This window comes from Diorhabda sublineata, chromosome 3, assembly GCF_026230105.1.
Source record: "Diorhabda sublineata isolate icDioSubl1.1 chromosome 3, icDioSubl1.1, whole genome shotgun sequence".
Taxonomy (NCBI): Eukaryota; Metazoa; Arthropoda; class Insecta; order Coleoptera; family Chrysomelidae; genus Diorhabda; species Diorhabda sublineata.
In genome coordinates this window covers 37520140-37534067 of record NC_079476.1, presented here as the reverse complement: position 1 = coordinate 37534067, position 13928 = coordinate 37520140, and the positions used below count along the sequence as shown (strand labels likewise).

General features: G+C 31.4%; 1 protein-coding gene across 1 annotated transcript; it reads right to left on the bottom strand.

The window, feature by feature from the left end:
- Positions 1-3887: 3887 nt before the first annotated feature.
- LOC130441618 (WD repeat-containing protein 6) lies at positions 3888-8601 on the bottom strand. The gene is made up of 4 exons (XM_056775378.1): positions 8319-8601; positions 7777-8255; positions 7135-7723; positions 3888-5646 (listed from the first exon to the last, which is right to left on the bottom strand). The coding sequence occupies exons 1-4, from the start codon at positions 8410-8412 to the stop codon at positions 3902-3904; spliced, it is 2907 nt and encodes a 968-aa protein (XP_056631356.1). The 5' UTR covers positions 8413-8601; the 3' UTR covers positions 3888-3901.
- Positions 8602-13928: the final 5327 nt, after the last annotated feature.

Below are 13928 nucleotides of genomic sequence, written 5' to 3'. Positions count from 1 at the left end.
CTGAAAATATTGTTCCATCTTGACTGAAATACTACTAATTCTGCTCAAGACGTATTTGAATAGAGAGGGTGAAGGTAAATTCATATTGTCGTAGTATACGGTAATTTTCTAACAGTGCCAAACCAATTAGAAGGCTCTCTCATCAATTTGAATCGAAGACGCATTTTTTGACATCGAATATTTCCGAGGATGGACTCTGAAGTACCAGGCCTGACGCAGAGATGGCGGTAGCTGCATACGTTTCAAGTTTGGTGACGCCATATTGTTTAGTATTTGTTTGGCAGCCATCAATAGTGAACGTTTTCAGTGAATTTGTAAACATGTAATTGGTCATCATTATGTGATACAGTGCTTTTATTTAAAAGGCGTTAGTCCAACCAATATGAAAGCTGAACTAGATTGTGTAGGAGAGTTTAAACGAGGCCGTTTGACCTGCGAAGACCAGCATCGCAGTGGTCGATCAAATGAGGTGACGACTCCTGAAGAGTCGAAGAAAATCCACAAAGCGATACTGGATACAGAGTAGGCATTTGAAAAGGTGTGGTACATCAAATATTAACTGAAAATTTGAACATGAGAAAGCTCTGTACAAGATGGATGCCGCGTTTGCTCACAATGGAAAAAAACAACGTCGTGAAGATGTTTACAAGTGTTTGTCAATGTTTCACACTAATAAAACCATTTTATAACCATAGATGGAACCGTGGGTCCATCACTTCACATCCGAAATAAGAGAACAATCAAAACAATGGACTGAAGAGGGAGAAACGTCTCCAAGGAAGGTCGTGGCGTCGGTTTTTAAGGATGCGCGTGCGAAAATTGCCATTGACTATCTTGAAAAAGAAAAAACTATCGCCGGCGTGTATTGTGCGAAATTATTGAGCAAAAACGGCGGCATTTGGATAAGAAGAAAATATTGTTTTATCAAGACAATGCACAAACTCACACATGGTTCGGTCGTGCCTTGTTGTATATTTTTTTTTTTTATTCAACTGTTCCAAATAACAAAATTATACAACGTGGATGTTTTAAAAAGATCTATTTTCGTATATCACGAACTCAATCACGAAATTTCTGGATAATTTTTTGTTAATCTGTTGTTATTTGTCTTTTTTTGGTATTTTCAGGTTAATATGGACTCAAATCTTATTAAAGATCATTAGGGAGCTTCATTATTAGTTGGAATGTCGTAATATTCTAGAACAATGAAAGAGTATTGAAGTATGAAAAAACGTTCTGGAAGTGTTAGAGAAATAATTGGAAGTCTTTCGATAACGAAGACCAAGAGGGTTGATTATATACAATTTTTGTTTTCTGACTCTTATAATATCAAAAACACACGAATTATTAAGAATTTTTGTTAATTAATGTTTGATTTACCATTATCATTGTTACAGGGGTTATACAAAATGTTCTAGTGAAGAAAATCATTTTGTATAATTTTCTTTGCTTAACTGTTTCAAATAACAAAATTATACAACTTGGGCGTTATAAAATGATCTATTTTCGTATATTACGAACTTAATAATAATAATATTCTAGATAATTTTCTTGGTTTTTTGGTATTTCGAAGTTTGAAGATTCAATTCCTATTTAGGATCATATTATAGTCGAATTTTATGTTATAATTTCGTAATGGTGGATATTCTAGAAGGTATCAGAGGGTTGATAAACATACAGTGATTGCCACAATGATTTCTTTTTATACTAAAAAGTCGAAAACAACAGTAGTTTTATTGATTTATTTTCAAAATTTTACCAAGGTTATACCAAATGATCAATTTCAATTTGTTTAAAAGTTTAATTTCATTTCATTATGAATATTGTACAAATAATTGTAATTTTAGGGAAAAATATACATTCCTCCTATCTAGATTTATATATACTTCATGCTCCTAACTGCTCTTGGTTTTAGGTCTCTAAAATTAGTTTATTTTATAATGTGATGTTGTTCGCATTGATTTACACTCTTTCTGTTCGTGAGGTGAACAAATAACAATTTATTTATATGCTATAACTACCCTAAACTTATAATAATTCACTTGTCAGTAAATTACTTTGTTAATTCGTTCTGTTCTATTTATATAAAACTAACTAATTGCGTTTAAATATAACATTTATATACCTAAATCAAATTCTAGAACAAAAAGAAATGAATAAATAGACTCACCTAGAAATTATTTAGAAGAAACACTGTAAATAAACCGCTTGATAGGAAAAAAATTATATACGAATAAACTTCAAACGAGTTCCGCCATTTACAAAAAATGCAAAAGGCGCCGCCCGAATTCGCTGAATTTTTAAAATACCATAGTAACTAGACATTGCCAAAATATTGAAATAAACGATTCCTACTATTCACCTCTGGAATAATTTCGAAATTTAATATTTCGAAAATATATTATGCCGTTCTTTAAAGGAGAAAACAGCTACTTTCCTGGCTAATGCCTCAACAAATATTGAATTACAGCTCCTCTGAAGAGCGTGATGTTAATCGACCTTTTTTTGTTGATATTAACATCTAGTTTCGACGTTATTACGTCTCATCAGAGTGGTTTAACAACCCTCGTTCGGGCTTGAGAACCGAACTAAAAAGGTCAAAGAGCGTCGCTATTTGATTCATGTAGTTAGAGATTCTTCAGTGAACTCTAGCTGGCACCATCCTCACTTCCAACTATGAATCACAAGGCAGGTGGATATCTAGCGTAGTCGCCGATAATAAATGTGGGGTGTGAAATGTATCAAAATAAAGAATGTCTACTATTCCCTGTGAAATAGTTTCGAATAGGTGTTCTGTCGTTCCTCAAAGGAGAGGACAACTACTTTCCTGGCTAATGCCTCAACAAATATTGAATTACAGCTCCTCTGAAGAGCGTGATGTTAATCGACCTTTTTTTGTTGATATTAACATCTAGTTTCGACGTTATTACGTCTCATCAGAGTGGTTTAACAACCCTCGTTCGGGCTTGAGAACCGAACTAAAAAGGTCAAAGAGCGTCGCTATTTGATTCATGTAGTTAGAGATTCTTCAGTGAACTCTAGCTGGCGCCATCCTCACTTCTAACTATGAATCACAAGGCAGGTAGATATCTAGCGTAGTCGCCGATAATAAATGTGGGGTGTGAAATGTATCAAAATAAAGAATGTCTACTATTCCCTGTGAAATAGTTTCGAATATGTGTTCTGCCGTTCCTCAAAGGAGAGAACAACTACTTTTCTGGCTAATGCCTCGACGAATATTGAATTACAACTCCCCTGAAGAGCGTGATGTCAATCGACCTTTTTTTGTTGATATTAACATCTAGTTTCGACGTTATTACGTCTCATAGAGTGGTTTAACAACCCTCGTTCGGGCTTGAGAGCTGAGCTGAAGACAATGTCAAAGAGCGTCGCTATTTGGTTCAAGTAATTAAAGATTCCTCAATGAACGCTAGCTGGCGTCATCCTCATTTCGAACTGCGGACCAGTGGTCAGGTAGAAATCTAGCGTAGTCCGATGGTAAATGATGTGTAAAGTGTTATCAAAATAAAACATTTCTACTATTCACCTCTGAAATAATTTTGAAAATATATTCTGCCGTTCTTCAAAAGAGAAAACTACTTTCCTGGCTAATGCATCGACGAATATTGAATTACAACCCCTCTGAAAAGCGTGATGTAAATGGTCCTTTTAGTCGATATTAACATCCCCAATGGCTCGCAATTGCAAGGAGAGGTTGTAACTAATAACTAGTTGCGACGTTATTACGTCTCATCAGGGTGGTTTAACAACCCTCGATCAGGCTTGAGAGCGAGGGGTAAATAAAATTGAAATAAAACAAAAAGAAATGACGATGAAAACGCTTGGACTCCCCTACTTTGTGGAAAGGTTAAAAAAAGACAACTTCATAATGTTTTATTATTTATTCAAGTTTTAGGAATTCTACTCCTAATCCATAGATAAAAACATCAAAATCTTCGTCCCCATAACACATAAGTCCCTTTAAGTCCGCCACAGAAGAATTATATTTCGAAATAGCCTCGCAAAATATACGTTCACGTGTTACGTTCCATTTATACAAAACCAATCTTTGATCGACAGAACACGTTAGAAAATATTTTTTTAAAATAACACTTCCAGTTATTTGTGCCCAATGAACACCAGAACTCAAATATTTGTCTAATAAATGTACAGTTAACGCGTGGTTGTCGAATTTGAACGTCAATAATGTTAAAATTACAACACAATCGTCACCGGCTGTTAAAAATAAAAATGTATCGCCGTTTATTTGAAAATTGGATACAGTATTAACGCCCGATTGGTGTAACGATATAATTCTAAACGGTTTCGCATCGTTATCCGAAAAAAGATCACAGAATTTCCAAAAAGCCATTTTACCATCACTAGCTAAACTCACTAAAACGTCCGTATCTAAAACTTTGATACAACATAACCTAAAAATACATTTTAATTTATAGAAAATATTTTTGTATAATTCAATTTTATGTACATCATCGTCTATTAAAAAAATTTTTATATAACCATCCGAACAAGCTGCAAATAATATCACAGTATTCGATACCCTGATTGCACACAAATCCATAATTCTATTTTCAGACTCTTCCGAATCAATTTTTTCGTAATACGAATAATTTTCCCTGCACATCAAGTTTTTTATTTCTATATCCGGGGAAAAAGTCAAAGTCCAACAAACTATTTGAGCCCTACCTCCAGCAGAAAAAATTAAATATCTTTCCAAGTTACTAGGAGAGTCTAACTTCATGCCGACAATGGTTCTTATACTGGACTTATGGGATTTTAAAGTTACCAGATTAGTAAAACTGTTTAATAGTAAATTTGTTGTAGTTATTCGTAAAGTAGTGTCTTCACCGCCTGATATAAAAATGTAATTACAATTAGTCTTAATAACAGTCATTGTGTTAATTTCATTCGAATGAAACGGTTCGATTATATCCATAGATTTATAAACATCAAAATCTAATTGCACTTTATATATAAATTTATCTTTTATATACAAAAATATACTTTGTATATCAGATGTATAAAAATCCCACGATCTATGTCCTCCGCCACATATTTTTTCAAATACTAATCTTTTCGTTTTGTAATTCCATACAACAAAATTATTACCAGAAAATGCTATCACAAGTTCATCGATTACGTCTAATAACCAAGAATAAGGAACTTTATCTGTTGTTACTAAAATTAAATCAAATTTATTTTTAAAAAATGTTTTTATAACCCCATTTCTACCCAACGAAATCAAAATATCCTCATTGTTAACCAAATTTGTAACCCCTAAATGACTATGAACTTTTGGTATCGTTTGAACAGGATGCAATTTCCCTATTTCGAATCTATGTAAACTTCCTTTTCTATCACCTACGATGATATCATTTTGAAATATCGTAGCTGTGGTACTGCATCTCTGGGAACCTTTTGGTAGCATGAAAATCGAAACTAACTTCATTGTAGGGGGTTTCAAGCACAGTAGTGTTAGTTTTCCCCCATCTTGACATATCAGAACTAAATTACAAGTTAACCAATGAACAGATGTTATTCTGGAATGATCCACTGATTGATATCGAGAAATTTCATTCAGACTATTATTATATTCTTTGAAAATATATATTTGTCCATTAAAACCTGAAAAAACATATCTGTTATTGCGAATTTCAATATTTTTTATAGATAATAATTATTCAACATTCTATTTTCAAATAATGGATGACACAACATGGTAAAGATCCTGTACAAGCTTTTTCCAGTCAGAAAGATACTATTAGAATTGCTACTCGAGGATAAAGCTTCAAATAACACAATAAGGTCTTTTTGGTCTAGGTTCCCTGTCCTTCAGGAATCAAGAGAATCGAGAAGGTCAATATACTTTCCATAAGCCAAAAGCCTTTTACTGGCCTACAAACTTCGTGTAATATATACAAAAAAGTACCTAAAAGAGTTTCGAAAAAGAAAATTAGGTATCTGAAAAAGAACTACCCTTGTAGATTCATTGATAACTTCAAAAATTTCATTTGGAACTTTTTGGAAATAAAATGACTGGTAACTTCTGACATTAATACAGCTGTAAGGTCTTTTTAGTCTGGGTACCTTGTCCTACAGAAGTCAAGAGAAAAGAGGAGGTCAATATACTTGTCAAAAGCTTTTCACTGGTTCATAAACTTTCTGTATTATTTAAAAAAATGTACCTCAGAAATTACCAACGTAGATTCTTCCCAAACTAAATAATTCCAACAATTTTTATTTATGAGTTTAGGACTGAAATTACTGGAAGAGAACTTGGAAATACTTTAGGAGTCAAGAGAAATGATGAGATCAATATACTTGCCAGAAGTCAAAAGCTGACAAACTTTCTGTGATATATGAAAATACATATACCTAAAAGAGTCTCAAGAGGAAAAAGGTCCTTCCAGGATTGGATCACTCCAAAAATTTTCTTTTCAACTTCAAAAATAAAATGAGTGGACAGGAACCTAAAAATACAGTATTAAATATCAAGGTATTTTTCATACGGGTCCTGTCCATTTCTTTGGAACTTTTAAACTGAGAAATAGAAAAAATACTGGATAGTTACAGGATACTGCCACCCGGAAGCATCTAATGACACTGTGTCTAAGAGAAAATAACACGTTCTGATTCTCTGGGAAAGAGCAGAAAACTCTGGATCAACTTGGTATAAAATTTCGTAGATATTGGAGTTCATAAGAATAGTGGAGCTGGCGGGGAAGATGTAGATATCCCAGGAAAAACAACAGCTTTGGTGTGATAATAGGTTTTTCTCTTATCAATATATTTCATTTAGAATTTCTAAACTGTGAGATAGAACAAATACTGGACACTGAAAATATTCTAACTGGTTAGTTACAAGATACTGCCACCTCAGGAAGCATCTAATGAAATGTTAAAGAGAAACTGACTTGTTAAGATTCTGTGGGGAAGCAGAAGAAACTCTAGATCACATATTTACAAAATCCATTGAAACACCTCCTTGAAGTTATTCCAGATATTAAAATACTGGAACTGGAGACCAAGATGTAGATGGTCCAAGAATGAAGCTTTAGTGTGATAATGAGTTTTTTTCTCATCAATACATGCATGTTTTAAACACATACTAACCAGCTAGAGCTACTAATTTACGGCATCTTGAAACTTTTAATAAAACATAACTTTTCAAATCTTCAAAACATTTCATCATGTTCCATCCTTGTGTACCATATAAATATAAAACTGCTTTTTCAGAGAAAAATAACAGATTATTTGAAGCTAATATACCCACTAATTTAGGCTTTTCATTGTTTGGAAGACAAATTTGTTGTTCTTTAACATCAAAATTCAAAGGAAAAGCATAGACACCTCCATTTCCTGATCCTGAAACTAATATTTGTCTCTTTGCATCAAAATCTAAAGCCCATATAGGACTATTTTGATTAGCTTCAACTTTTCTGAAAAGTGTTCCATCTAAATTCCAAATATTTATTATAGAATCTTCTCCAGCAGTAACAAAATATTTATTGATAACTAAACATCGAAATATTCGTGATGAATGTCCATATACATGACACACTGGAAAAATATTAGGAACTTTCTCATTCAGTTCAATATTAAGATCTTGTTTTCCCACTTGCCACAGTATTGCTGATCTATCATCAGAAGTAGAACATATTAAACCGTTTTGCTCATTAAAATTAACGGAAAAAATTACTCCCTAAAAATGATAATTGTATCAAAATATAAACTGAAACACAAATGGATAATTACTTCATGTTTCTTGAGTCTTTTTAATACTCTGCTATAATCTTTTTGTTTATTAATTTTCCAAACGAGAACTTCATTGAACACTGTGCCAGAAAGGATAACCAACTCATCGAATTTTTGGTAACATATATGGGCACTGTACAAAATACAATGTTCCTCGCATTCATATGTTTCTAATAAATCCAAATTTATATTCCATATTTGTAATTTATTCTGCATGGAAACTGTGGCGATTTTTGTTTCGTTATCTATTAATTTGGATTCTAAAATCCAATCTTTATAAGTGGAACGACGTATTTCTTCTATATTGTTATAATTCTCATTACTTTGGAAAAGTAATAAAAACTGACCTCCATGTAACAAAATTTTATTAGTAAATAATTTTATTCCGAATATATGTTCACCTCTAGTACCATCTATATTAACTCGATTGATTAAATCGTTGTTTTTGTTACAAAATACTTTAAGTGTTGCTCCCACTCCTTAAAAATAATAAAAAATTACTACAACTATTTATATATTGAACAAAAGTTTAAATTAATCACCAATTAATGTAACATCGTTATCAACTTTTATAGCTGTAACATTAGTTTTTATAAAACGGGACTGAAATTCTAGCATTTTGTTTTTAAAATCCATATTGCTTAACCTCACATTTTCAGTGCTTCTTGTTTTGACGGTACTTCTTCTTTTTTTTTTATTATTTTGTTGTTTTTACATCTACATGTTTTATAACACTAGTTTTTATTTTTTTTTAATTCTCAATAAGGCAGCAATCAGTTACAATACAATTTTTTGAACAACGAACAGATCTATTTGTTTTGACTCTGTTTGCCTGAATATTGAGACTTTGTGTAGTCAAATTATTTGTTTTTCTAAATTTTATATCTTATACATTTTCACAAAAATATTTTGATGAAACTTTGAAATCTTATCCCAAGTTGGAGTGGAAACGAAAAGTGAATATTCAGCTTATAAAATCTATTTAGAATATTATTTCTACATTATCCATGTTTATAGTAGAATGTGAACCATTTTTTCAATCTCCTAATGAATTAAAACTTGTCTAAAAGACGTATTGGCCGACTTATCAATACAAAAGATAAAAAAAGTCATATACATATTTTCTTTACAAAACTGAGTACTTTACTTTATATAATTCACGAGCAACCACTAGAAGATTTACTATTATTTACTTATTCCAAAAAATTTTTTTACAATAAGCCAGATTTTATGATAAACATTGTTATTTATTCTATGTTTGAATATATCTATTCTGAACAATTCCTCAACAAGCTTTCAACAACTTCCTATTGAAATATGATTGTTTTATATCGCTTGAATAAAAATTATAAAAAAAAATCTAGTAGAAATTTATTTGCGTACGAATTCAATGATATGACCCATTTACACATTTTATTAGACGATTGACACCCTTTCTTAGCTCCCTGTATACAAATCTCTCTATGTCTTGTCTCGAACAACTACTCTTGTTGCACAGTTATAACCGCAGCATCGCCATGACATGGTCCTTCGGTCAAGGCCGAGCACCGGAGACATGGACTAGCCAAAGTTTTGATTCTAACTGTAAAAAGTAGTTGATCAGCACAAATCGTCCGTATCTTAATACTTTACAACAGAATTACGTCTCTGAATGCCCTAGATTCTTTTAAAATTACTTCAAATCTATTAATTATTATTAGTATATAATTATACTAAACAAAAAAATTTATAATTTTGTTTAAATACAAACAAATATATAATAAATAAATTCGATAAGTGAATAATAAAAATTCAAGCAATAAAATTAGTGTTTTTAATATGTTTTCTAATAACCTAAAGAATATTATATAGATAATTGCATAATGCATATGATTTGAGCATAGTTTTTGTCTTTGCTTTAGAGACCTACAGTTTTCTTAAAAATAAGCCAAAAAATGATGGTTTTCATTTTTAAATAAACACAATTTTCTACGGAAGATATTTGAATATAATTTAGATGTATAGTTGCATATGAAAAATCTATTTGCAAGGAGGGTGCCTCGATTTCTTATTGATAATAAAAATCTATTATATCCTAAAATGTAAGGTGATTTTTCCATCGAAATATCATAGTAGATGGAACTGGAAATTGATAATAGTCGTACCAAAGAAGGTTCTAATACCTCAGAAATCATGGTCCAGTTTGTAAATCATTCCAAGCTCAATTTTTGACCGTGAAAAAATTATTTGACGTTAAAATAATGGTTGAAATCAGTTATTAACACTGTATATATAAAGTCCGTTTCCAAGTTTTTGTTTATATTAAAATATACCTATCAATTTGTATCAGCAAAATGAGAAATCATAAAAAAATCGACGTTTAAATTCGTAGAAAAACCATCAATGTTTCAAATTTTAAAGTAATGATTACCGTAAGAGGAGGGGGCCCCGATAAAATCCCGAAATATCCTAGGGGGTTGGTTGTGCTAAATTTTTCAAAATTAAATTATATTATGTCTGCATTTAAAGATATTTTGAAATTTTTTAAGAATATCTAAAGTCTAAAGCTTCACCACGTATCCCCAGGAGGGGAGGAGGGTAACATAAAACTCCAAAAAACATCACGTGATTATTACAAAAAAATACACAACTAAAAATATTAATCCTCATAAACCGATATTTGACTACTATTTTGTACTAGTTTCAAAGTTGATAAGAATTGATTTAGTTAACTTATTACCTTAAGCCGTCTCTGTAAACGATCAGAAAAACTAATGAAGAGTAAAAGAAGAATATTGCGTATTCAATAATTTTTTTTTCTAAAATAAATCGACAGAGAAGCAATATTTGAATAACCGTTTCAAAATCACGAAGTACAACATTTATTTGAAAGACTAAAACGAACTGTTCGGAATCGTGAAAACTAGATAACTCTAAAACTTGAGTGATGACATTGACTCCGCAAAGAACTAGCATATATTCATCGCGCATCTTCAATGGTAGTTTGCAGTTTCTTGTTGTAGTCCAAAGACAATTGCTTTTCTTCGGCCGTCAAGGCTGCACGCTCATTCTCCTGCTACCAAGTTTAGTGTTTGGTGAAATAATTTTCATTAATTCATTTTTTTAGTGAAATTGTTTAGGGAGGTATGTTTTATTTTTTTTTATCTATCAACATGATATTTTCTTTTTAAATTGTGAGCTCTTTTAGATGCATTTATGGTACCGGTAAGGATACGTTTTGAATTAATGAAAAGTAGTACATTTTTTTGTTTTTCAAAATATTTTTTTAACTCAAACATTAATTTGATTACTTCGCTTTTGATTGCATCGTTTTTATACATTTAAATCCATTTTAATGTCGTAATGTTTTTAGAAAAACAAAAAGAATATTTAATATTTAATATAAAAATTATTGCAAATTTATTATACAAGTTAACCATATATTCTAGAGGCGAAATCAATAAAATTCAATTTCCATTATTACAAATGTCACAACAGCTAAGATCTGGAAATCTAGGTGGCCTAACAATATGCATCGGACAGCCCAGCGACCAGGAGTTAATTTTTGCCTGATTTAATTCAAATTTATAAAACTTTCGATAGAAAATTTACAAATTTACATAAAATTTTCAATATTTTCATCACTATAAGTTTTGAATGATCCTCTAATCGAAATTCAAATCACATTATAACATTCTAAGGAGTCGTCGATATATTTGACCAAATTATTATTCATTTGGTGATTTCAAGAGACTGTTATAAGCCTCATCATTAAAATTGTTCTGTTTTCTGTACAGAACACTCATACTATCTAAGATTCAAGTATTTATTTTCAGTATCCTACCTCGACAATCCCCTTTCTCGCCCTTTCTCATACCACACCTCGTCGGTCTTGGTGTTTTTGCGGTTATCTTACAACCTCTTCATCAAACAAACAGCAAGCGATAGGAAATGATATAACTCCAAAATTTTGATTCGCCGAGCTATTATCACACACAAAAAGAAATCCCTTCTAAAAACCATCTTGCATAAACATCCCTCTAGAAAACAATTCAAATAATTAGCTAATTAGATAATTTTCTCTTCTCTCTATATTGAAAAAATCGCTTTTTGATACTTTTTTCTGGGGCGTAAGTAACAATTATCGAATAGGTATCGATTTTTCTTGACGACGGGCTGTAATTCAACTTGACGAAGGGCTATAAGTCAACTTACCATCCTTGGTAATAATTTATTCCATATGAAACCTCTATCCTTATTTTCTTTGCTAACCAACAATGATACGTGGAAATATTTATATTTTCCTCTATGGAAAGGGTGGACACGTTATAGAATATTCACACTATAAGCTCACGGCAGATTTTTCGGAAAGAGCGCTGTTTCTGAAACTGAAGTCTTTGTTTGGCATCATCTCATACTTCCTCCTCGATTTTTGTGTTAGTAGCAACAAACAAGCAATATTAGTTAATTCTTCAATATCCATTTGGTTGTTTACAAATGAATAATTTCATTTTCCCTAAATTTTTCATAATAAACTGTCAACTTTAAGGTTTAAGCCTGTAGCAAATTCGGCCAAGGGGTCCTTGGTTTGCTTCAGGTTTCCAAGTTTACGGTATTAAACTCAGATGAGACAATTAGCAGCCGTATGCGCGTAAAATAAACTCCTTATATTTTTATCGCTTTTACATTTTAAACTTTGAGTTTAAAATAGCTCAAACATTTATAATTTCAAATATTTATTACATACAATCAAAGCTACGTACAAAAAACCAAATTCAAATATATATTCGTGTTTGTAAATGATATCCACGTTAGCCGATTGGGGTTAAACCTTGAAACTGACCCTTTTTATTCGTCATGGGGCTACAATACGATGCTAGATTAAAAGAGTAAATCAAACATACAACCTTATTCCTCACAAGTTCTCAATATTGTCCTTCCAAGTGATACATATTCTAATATCTTACATGTCTTGAGCGTTGATGCGCGGGGCCACCCAATTCGCGGGGCCCTTCAACGTTAACGCTTCTTATTATATCTTATGTTTAGTTTCGTTTGTTATATAAAAAAGAAAGGACAGTAGTAGCAGTAATAACTTTTAAGACAGTTGTATTCATTTAGATTTTCGTACGTAAGAATGAACTGTTGTTTATAAATCGGTTCATAGAATTTATCGTTGATACAATACTCCAAAAGTGTTTATTTCAACTTATAAATTGTTCATATCACAATCTTCTTCATATGCTCATAACCATATCAGATTTTTCAATATTTTTATAACGTAATGAAGGAAATGAACCGTTACAGACCTGGGTGCTTCTGACTAAACTATTAATGATATCCTGTATAATCAAATATCGTATTTTCTTTCCAAAGTATAACGTCTTAACTCTTCTGTGACGATGAGGTTGATTACCTGCACCGAAAGAGTTCATTCCACTTAACACTTTCCTAATATTTTTATGGAGTAAATTGAAAACACTTACAAACGGTGTGAATGGTGATTTCGATGAATTTATTATACCTACACATCTAATTATCGAAATTATCGAACAATCTTCCGCTGTATCTTTAAAATTCAATTAATTATAATATGGTAAATACTTCCGATTTATTAATACAACATCCGTCAGGTAAATAGTACGGAAGGGATCAATTATTTAAATGTTCTAGTATAATCTAACTGAAGTTAATGCGAAGATACTTTTTTTGATCCAATTTATGTCAAATATTCATATTTCTGTTATAAATTCTATAATTATGAAGTCATTTTTTCTTTATTATCGACTAATACTAGTTTTAATTTCTGGAGTCGTTGGTAAAATTCATACTGAACGCCAATTTATCGTCTTTATCATAATTTGATCAAAATATCTTGTCCAGCTCCGTCAAGATTCATAAATTTGTTTTGAATCCTCTGAATCATATTTAGACAGATGTAGCTAGTGGGCGAATTTAAGTAAGATCGTAGAGAGGTCTGATTCGGTGAATTATCTTCAGTAATCGAAAAAATCATTCAGCAGTCCCTGGAAACTTGAAAAGCCAATTTAAAAATGCCATACAAAGCACCCCACATTAGTTTTCACCTCGATAATTTTATTCTTATGCAAAAAATTTGTTTCATTTCATATTCTCTTATACTAAATGATGTTTGGTTACAGGACTTTATGGTA

Excerpts from the sequence above, each read along its gene's own strand:
- LOC130441618 (XM_056775378.1), bottom strand. The coding sequence starts at position 8,412 with ATGGATTTTAAAAACAAAATGCTAGAATTTCAGTCCCGTTTTATAAAA. Across the intron at positions 8,256-8,318 it reads TAACGATGTTACATTAATTG|GAGTGGGAGCAACACTTAAA; the intron begins GTGATTAATTTA and ends ATTATTTTTAAG. Across the intron at positions 5,647-7,134 it reads TAAATTAGTAGCTCTAGCTG|GTTTTAATGGACAAATATAT; the intron begins GTTAGTATGTGT and ends ATGTTTTTTCAG.